This window comes from Nuphar pumila, unplaced genomic scaffold, assembly GCF_984573655.1.
Source record: "Nuphar pumila unplaced genomic scaffold, dmNupPumi1.hap1.1 HAP1_SCAFFOLD_1271, whole genome shotgun sequence".
Classification (NCBI taxonomy): Eukaryota; Viridiplantae; Streptophyta; class Magnoliopsida; order Nymphaeales; family Nymphaeaceae; genus Nuphar; species Nuphar pumila.
In genome coordinates, this window is record NW_028323629.1 from 17980 (window position 1) to 27332 (window position 9353).

At 51.3% G+C, this 9353-nt stretch overlaps 1 protein-coding gene across 1 annotated transcript; it reads right to left on the bottom strand.

Moving 5' to 3' along the window:
- Window positions 1–486: 486 nt before the first annotated feature.
- LOC149809419 (uncharacterized) lies at window positions 487–4705 on the bottom strand. The gene is made up of 6 exons (XM_089994844.1): window positions 4458–4705; window positions 3380–3487; window positions 2462–2828; window positions 1232–2153; window positions 1056–1115; window positions 487–578 (listed from the first exon to the last, which is right to left on the bottom strand). Exons 1-6 carry the CDS (start codon window positions 4703–4705, stop codon window positions 487–489), a joined length of 1797 nt encoding a protein of 598 aa, XP_089850970.1.
- Window positions 4706–9353: the final 4648 nt, after the last annotated feature.

Genomic DNA, 9353 nt, shown 5'->3' on the forward strand with positions numbered 1-9353 from the left:
CGGGCTAAAGCAATTTGTGCTCGCAACCCCTTCTCAGCGTCTGTGCCGTGGCAAGTCTTCCGTGCTTTGTGAGATTTCCCAGGCTTAGGACTTCCATCACGCGCGCGTTTGGGCCGACGTTGGACTTTATGTGCTTCCTTGAAGCTGCTGCCAGCGTTGGCCTGCTTTACGGCAGTAGGTGGTACGGGAGCTGCCCCGTCAAGGTTCTGGGATACGCTGGCCACATGTGCCACGTCGCGTTCGTCGCCACTGTCATCACTGCTACTGTCGATGACTTTTTTAACTGCTGACAGTAAGGTCGCACGATTCGCTTCGCGGGTTTCGTGCTTGAAATTTGCAAAAATATCTAGAACGTTGCCTTCCATGGGGACAGAACATTACAAACGGCTTGACAAGCCTTGACATTCTCCAAATATACTATCCGAATCAATGTTCCCAGTATTTTGCCAGGCAGCCTGCCGCTGTCCTTTTCGGGAGATTAATTTGTTAGGAGCCATGGGCCTTGGCGCCAGTCTGTGTCACAGACTGTGACTGCCACTGTCGGTGACGCTGAAAGTCCAGAAGTGTCCCATTGTCACCTGTCAGCAGTGTGACAAACTGCCAGGTTATCTCACTTTAAGAGTGGTTTCCGGTCCAGGACCTAGATTGTGTGCATTTCCAGACGCTCGAGTCAGTGCATCCTTCTTTTTGCCCCCGCCCATGCAGCATGCACGTCGGTGATCGCCTAAGGTCGTGGGAAGGACACCACTGACAAACATGTGAGACAGTATGCACCTGTCCACAGCATGCACTCAAAGAAGAAGAGCCTTTTGCTGCTAGGCTAGTGACAAGGAGTGAGTTGCAGTCCTCGTTTACCTACCAGTATGTGTTTGACTGCTCGTAGGCCTAGTCGATAGAGACAGCACATGAAACGCCTAAAAAGGTGTACTGCACTATGGAGCCAGCGTCTTCTGCCTTGGCAATGCGAAGACCCTGTTCGGAAGCTGTATTTGTATTGGAAGGCACAAATTCTAGTCAAAGTCCACCGCGTGTTCTTGGCAGCGGATCTGGAATACCGCTTCTTGTAACATCATCAGGAGAGGCACTCTTGTGTACATCCAAGCCCAATGCGAATGCTGCAGTCCATAGGTAGACAGGCTAAATGTAACATATGCTAGTACTACGTTTGTCACACAAGGATGCAGCGCAGGAGTTGATTGCACAGAGGCCTACTGATTGTAATTCTCCACACCAAGGTCGCGCATGGCGCCAACTGCGACATCATCACATTCTGGCAACAACTTGGCAGCCCGCAGGAGTGCCTCCGCGCCTTTCGCAAGCACAGGCGCCCCAAGCTCCTTCTTGCGAGCCACTAAGTTCCGCAGCGCCTGACAAGCCTGCCGATTGACCCCTGGGTTGCTTTTGTGCTCGCGCATGGCATCCAACACATGATCGATGCACCCCGGCTGATTAAACACAGCATCGCAGTGCTCAGGGTGGCGCAGCATGATCGTCGCAAGCAACCCTAGAGCCTGAACCATGACCTTGACGCTCGACTTATGTGCGTCCAAAATCTCGACGATCAAGTCAAGGTGGCCGAGCTCCACAAGCAACACCTTGACAGCGTCGCTCTTTGCCAATTGTCGGAGGAGCCCACAGGTGACAGAGACAACAAACGCGTCGTTAAAATTGGACTCGATCGTGTTGATTGCAAGTGAAACGCCGTCAGCATCAAGAACTTGGCGGCAGATATCGTCGTTCGCACAGAGCTGCTGCAGCGAGGAGACGACCTTGCCGAGATACTCAGGCTCTGCAGTGGCCTTCCGGCAGGCCTGAAGCAGCGCTGGGACGGCCTGCTTCTCGACAGCGAGCACACGGGAGTGCACAAATGCCTTGGACGCGGGTGGGCGGTCATCATCGTGCGTCATGAGCGCTTTGAGGGCGGTGGAAAGTGCTGCGGTGGGCACTAGCGCGGTGGAGGGCTCGTTGATCACTGCAATGGCTGCATTTGGAAAGTCCGATTCCATCAGCTTGCATTTGGCCTCTTCACACCCTGTCGCGGCTGCCGCGCACATGTCCCCGACGGCGGTGACGATGTCGAGCTCGTGCGCGTGCCGCTCCAATATCATCGCAGCTGTCTTTGGGCCGTCGAATTCTGCGCCCTGATGTATGCTCTGCAGACGCGGTGTGCGTCATCCAACTGAACAGTTCAATCACTAGCCCATGCTGACTCACACACGGCAGGCGACGATGCAAAAAAAGCTGCAATGGCGATTCTCATGCGCAATGGCAAGTCACAAGCGCACTCAACGGGCGCATGGTGAGGGACTGTCTCGAGACAGCAGCATCATGCGGCTGTTGATGGTTGAATCCGTTCGACAGCCAAAAAGATAGATGCGTACGGCAATCAGTCCATACAAAATTGATAAGGAAGTGAAACCAAGCAAGGAGTTGAAATAGCGGTCGTGAAGAAAGGGCTCACCTTCTCAGCGAACGCGTCTCGAACTGGCACAGCCTGCAGAAGCAGAACGCAGATGCGGAGTAAGGTAAGCAGCACAGCAGGCTGTGGCTGCACAGATGTGCAGTGCAACAGCAGCTCACGAATGGCCGACGCGTGGTGGGCCACCGCAAGGTTCTGGAGCCGCTCGTCGATGTTGGACGTGGACAGCATCGAAGAGAAGCTTGCTGCTGCAGCATCGAACGCTGCAGCATCTACGTCGTTCTCTAGCGTAACTAGCAAGGCATCCAACGCCAGCTTGCATGGATGCCTGCACAAGCTTGATGCCTGTCGTTTGTGCTCCAGCAGAGCGCATATGGACGCACGCAATACTGTGAACAGCATCAAGGGACTATCTCCAAGACAGGCTCGTCAAGAAAGTGCAACAATCACAGTATGGAGAGGACATACATGTGGTTCTGGTGTACACATGAAACACTTCGTAACACGCGGTAGGTCAGGGGGTCCTACAAAAGCGAGCCTCAACCCCCTACCCCCTCCAGGCCGCCATTAAGTTGGTCCAATAATAACCATAGAATGAAGCAGACAACAGAAAACATGCAAGGCATGTACTGCGATCATGGCTGGATGCGGGTTTTACCAAACTACCCTATCTCAAGTAGGTCAGGGGGGTCAAAGGGGGGGGGGGGGGATTTGGACAAACTTCCATCCCACGCCCCGTCGAAAACACCGACCCCTGGTTGGCTTTGCGACCATGGGTAGAGGACGTCTGACCCCTGACCTACCACGTGTCACAAAGCGTTTCACATGCGAGGATTGCAATCACTGTCAGCAAGCGAACTCACCAAGAGTAGCATGCTAAGGATCAATTGACGCGTACAAAGAATCAATGAGCCCGTTGTATTTCAGGACCGCGAGTGCGCAGGCATGCACAACACGTACCTTGAAATATCAGCCCCTTCGGGAGTTTGAATGACATCTGAAATATCAACACCTTGCATCTTGTACTCTTCCACTGCACTGCTCACCGCTTCCTCCGGCTGCAGGCACCTAAAGTGAATCAAACAAAGGACAAGAACTACCTTCAGGGTTGATGTCGACGGCTTGCTGGCGTCCACACAAGCTCAATGCAAAGCTCGCAATGCAAAGCATTTGTGGCTGCACAGCATGCAGTGCACTATATGCCTTTCATGGTAAAGGATGGTGTATGATTAATTGAGCATCAAGCACACTTTACCACGAGAAATCCCATGTCACACTGGGTGCAACTCCGTGGTTTGGCAGCGAGCACTTTGGATCAATACTTCTGTCGTGACGATCAAGTTGCAGAATGAGATGCCGCCCCACAACTCGTGAAATTAGCTTCTTATCAGGACACTGAGGGCGAGCACCACGTTCAGCTTCGTGACGTGCCAGGCAGGCACAAGCGGAAGGCTTTGCTTACGAAGCACCTTTGCAATTTCTGAAAACCTCCTCGCACCCAGGGCTCACAAGACGAAGGAGCCAACCTGGGACCAAAACACACAAACTGCAGCCGATGGACAGAGTTCATTGGCCATGCTTGTAGCGCTCATATTTGGGCTTGGTGGTGAAATCACTGTTCTGAGACAGGCATAAAACACGGCATTCTATCAAAGCGCAGGAGATGAGTTCGTGCAAAGGCACGATAAAACAAATCATGGAGAAAGGGTATGGCTTTGTGACTTCCGGGCCGCAAACCCTTTACAGACCATCATGCAAGACGATATGTACGTGAACTATGTGCTATCACATGGTGGATGCAGCAAGCATCTCAGAGGATTGTAGGACCGTGGACGCCATGTGACGCCTTGCTGGGGCTAAGCCAGCGGCGTGCCCATCTATGATGTAGTAAGAGCTATCTGTACAGCCCTTGAAGCGTCAACATGAAGGCATCGCACCGTCAAGCCAAGCGCATCAACATTTTCTAGGACTGCCTGGTCAAAGGCGGCCTGCATTGTATTCCGGAGCAGTTCAATCGTCATTTGTGTACCATTCAAACCTGGCGAGAACTGCCCAGCAGCGCATGAGCACGGAAGGCATGAAGAACGATAGAGCAACAAAGACGCTAAATATACAATACATTGACGCATCATTCATGCAACTATTTGCTAGCAGGACATTTACATAGAAGTACACGGCTCGAAGAACGCGAACCTGCGAGATTTTCTTCTTTGGCTGCCAGGCCAGAGCCTTAAGTACCTTCTGATTTGAAGGCCCAAATTCATGTTCTTCACTTGTACTCGTCATGATTAATGTTTGCCTGTGTTGCGAGAACTGCCAGAGATGCGAGGACTCGAACCCACGAACCAACGCCAGTAGATCAATACATTGACAATCTTAATCATCATATCTGAAATATCTCAAAGGTGAAGAACGGTACTTTTCCTGAGAAATCTCACATGACGTGCCTTCACGTTCATGTTCAGGGGCTATGTCTGGTTTTGGATAGCCCCAGTCCGTCAGCATACCAGCCCTTAACCAGGCTGCGTCTGACTGTCAGACGCAAGCCCGCCATTCCTGCTACAGGCTGATGATGTTGAACGACTTTGCAGGGCTGCAGTGAAACGGCTAGTTTCCACGTATTGCTGCCTCATCATGCTCGTGCAGATGTTCGTGTCATTCTTCTGTGTTTGAGGTGGTACACATCGATGTAATTCATGACAGCAGCAGTACTTCCATACAGATACAAAAAGGCCTAAAAACTCTTACATCCAACAATTTTGGCAACTGCCTGGGTTTAGTTGACAGCATTGCAGCAGAACCGGCCCCGTTGGCGAGTTGTCGCTATCAGCTATCGAAGTTTCATGTATGCATTGAGGAGGGGCATCAGATCTGACGATAAGCATCCATGCATTCGACGAACCCATCTCGAATTTTATTGGAGCATTAGTGTATTGCGAGGTGAGATAATCCCCACCCTTTCCCCTCCTTTCTTTTTCGCACGCACATAGGCAAAGTTACCTACCGGTGGTTTACGCAGTGTATCAGGCCGCACGCCGCTCATGTTGTGCACCAGTAATGAGCTGCTATAGCATTGCATTTATTCTCAAGTCCCCAAAATGAGCCCTTTCGATCGAGGCACTCCACCCGACACTAGATGGGGGTGACGGTTCGTAGACCTGGTTGATGTAGACACTCTCACGCCGAATTTGGGTCCCATGTGATTGCATGATCGATCTGTGATTAGCGAATACGAGAATATCCCTATGCGATGCTTCATTTCAACTTAGATGTATTGTGGTTCGCCACAAAAACACCGTGTTGGCGCGAGATGAACGGTTGCTTGGGTGCTCCTTCAGGGACTATTTAGAAAATGTTTGAAAGGACGTGGAAGTTATTGCAGATGCACTCACGAATCTAATGACCAATCCTTCCGACGCACGACGGGGCGATTGCGACTGTCATGGTTGGGGAACTTGCGTCTACAAGTAGCTTGCCGGCATGTCCCGGCTGAATGTATCGACGCTGGGTGGTCCCACCTGCAACGCCAGGTAGAGCAGCCGTCGATCACGTGGAGAACGCATGAAAGACGTTAGGGATGCTATATCGGCACCATCACCTGTACCATGCACCTGTGCCGCCCAGCTGCAGCAGGTTGTGGGGTTCTTCCCACGTACGGATAAATTCGAAACTTCTTTCCACCTCTTGTAACAAATGCTTGACGACAGAACAGATGAACACTGCCAATCGGCTCTCTGGAGGACGTTGCTGGATGACGCAGACGCAATGAAATGACCCTATTGGTCAACATGTCATCGCGTTTGTCCACCGACATCAACAGCAGAACGGTGGAGGGGGATGTCAGAAGCACACCCCCCAACACCGGGACTGTTAACCTTGCGCCGGAAGAGATAGCATCAATCACTACCGACATCAACACCATCAGCATGCTTGGTAAGCAAGGATTCAGACATGCTTTCATTCCCCATCGGAGCTTTGTTGATGCCCAAACTGCAGCTTCGTCCATGGGGATCTCCAAGTCCATGATCGACGCAGACAAGTACACGGATGACCCTCTCTCAGAATCCGGGTGGGATCATGACGAGGATGACAACGAGGCAGATGAACGATCCGAGCATGGGCTTGCATTGAACATGCACCCCCTCTCGCATGACACAGATGAAGATGGGCAAGAGCACGACATGGATGGAGAAAACATGGTGGACGTGGACAACACGTTTGAAGAGCACGATGAAGCCATTGAGAGCAGCAAGCAGTTTCAGCAGGAAATGGATGACCGAAAAAGCGCTCAAGAAACTCTAGCACCTCTGCCGGAAAAGGTGGCTCAAGGGTGTTGGGGCTTTTCGTCGCTGTCCAGGTATACGCCATTCAAGAAAGTCGTCCCACTCCGAGCAGCAGCGGTGTGGTCCCCCATTATCAAACTGTAAATGCACATTGGCAGCATCTGCCTGTACCCTGATCATTGTGATGTAACGGACAGAATTAGCATGCCTGCACTTGCTGCCTGCAACGGAAAGCAACAGGAAGAAAGCAGGGAATGTCAAGCAGCCCTCAACCTCTGCAAGTTGTATAGCCCCTCTGCAAGTTGAGGTTGAGGGCTGCTGGACATTCTCTCCTTGGCAATTCCTCTGGAGCACATGGAGGCCATAGCCTTACGCTGATGCCCCCTGATGAAGGTCCTAAAATATCAACTTGAGGTTCAAACACGGCCAAATGGCATCAGATGCTGCCTGACATTCACCGTCATTCATGGGCCCTGCCTCCCCAGCCTGCCAGCTGCTCGTGGCCTTGCAATCCCCAGAAGCAACAACCACAACCACCATTGGCCTGCCATGGCGGGACAAATGTCTTTGCTCTTTGGTGGAAATTCCCCGCCTAGGTCGACGTGACAGGCCTGTTGCTACTTTGCCTTGTTCCCAGCCCTAACCATTGTTCCGTGCCACGAAAGCTTCTCAAGCGGCAGAGTGGCACCCTGATAGCAGTGGTCTTATAAGAGACGTGTCATTCAATGGCTTTCCATGCTGCGTTTCTCATGCTCATCTTTCCATGCTGTGCACTCGAAACCACCACATCATCTCACTCCGTCACAATCATCATGTGGGTTCTTCCCACCATGCAACTGCCAAATATGCAGGTTTCTTATTGAGTGTGATTGCATCCGCATGCATTTTCCATGCATTTCGTGTCACAAGCAGCAATTCACCGAACTCAAACCAGCGCTTGCTTCCCCCTGATGGTCTCGAGAGTTCCCCACCAATGTCATCTGGGTTGAGCAGGCATCTGCGGCGTCGACAACCGATGGCAGGCCGTCGGAAGGAAATGCAAGAACCGTTGCAAGGGACAACACGCGAATGAAAAAGCAGCACAGCTTTGTCATGAAAAGTCCCGGCACTGTGATGACAAGGGCGGGCAATGTCGTTCGCCTCGAAGAAGTGAACCCACCAATCGAGAACAGATCGCTGTCAGGCTACATCCACACCTGGAAAGGACGGACGCATCACTGGACTAGTTATCATGATCGATTCACAGGTGAGGATGAGGGTCTGCTCCCTGCAGAGAGGCCCGCTGCTTTGCAATGGAGTCTCATCACTGCACAGTCCAAGGTTTGCCATGAATGGGTGAAGCCAGCGCATCGCGCACTCCAGATTTTCGTTAATTTCCCTGCTGGTTTCATGTGCAGGTGCACCCATGTGTACACTTATGAATGAAACATATTAACAAGCATGCTCATTGCATGGTGTGGCAATAGGTCTATTTGTGTAAGTATACGTGTGCTGTGATCTGTCTACCAGGACTTTTGTGGGGGCGAAGAGGCACACTCAATGACTTCCATGCGTGCCACACATGCTCATCAGGCGTCTTTGGTGATGTATACCACTCAGGATGGAGTAATCATTTGACACTTCAAGCTACCAGTCGAGACAATGTATCAAAATCACCAAGCGCATTAAATTTGCTTTCGCAGTGTGTTATGACAAGGTACAGATTGATGCAGACTGACTGCATTGCACAACAGTTAGGTACATTCCCCAAAGGCCTACCTCTCGAAAGTCTGGGGCAATCCGCCAGCCAGAGCATTGGTATTCACTCACCTCCAGCCAAAAAGCTTGTCACCAGTTCTGTTCATGTGTTCGACAGAACACGCCTGCGTGTGAGCACACTACAAAGACATGTTCATTCCAGCAAATAGCAGAAGGTTAACATTTTACGCTTTCCCTAAGGGTGATTTGGGCAAAATTACCTCGACCTTGGTGATGAAGTAAGGGCAGACGGCATGTCACGGATGCTCCCAAACTGTGCCTGGACGTGTGTGATGCATTGTGATGTGTGCAGGGAGCATATACATCCGTCAGCAGTGGGAGGCTATCCATCCCGCATGTAGGTTGCGGAGGATATGGAACACCACCATAGCCATAACTTTGCTTTGGGTGGCATTGATGTCGCCGTTAGATGCAGCTTTCAATCTTCAAACGCCCATCTTCATCGGGATCGACGTCATCGTTACCGTGATATTTTTCCTGGACATTGGGATGGAGTTCTTCACCGGGTTCCGTTTGGGTACGCAATTGCGCAAAATCGTCAGCGCCCATGCATTTACATATACGACCACGCACGAGGTGTTCCATGGCCACCGACTCATTGCACGTGGATGTTGATATGCTTGGTTACGTGCTCTTTAGCTGTGTTTCAAGACAGCCGGCATACCAGATAACAACCGTCGTTGTATTGTGTCAACATACAAACTTTTGTGCGGATGGATCTAGGTCAGTGAGGGAACATGCGCCTGCCAAACAGATGGCTGGTCAGACTTGTATGTGTAGAAGAAGTACAATCCCATGCCATGCGCAGGAACGTGCACATGGCACATCATGACCCCAGATGCGATGATATTGTATATAATAAAAAAAGTTGACCTTCGGCAGTGATCGGTTCG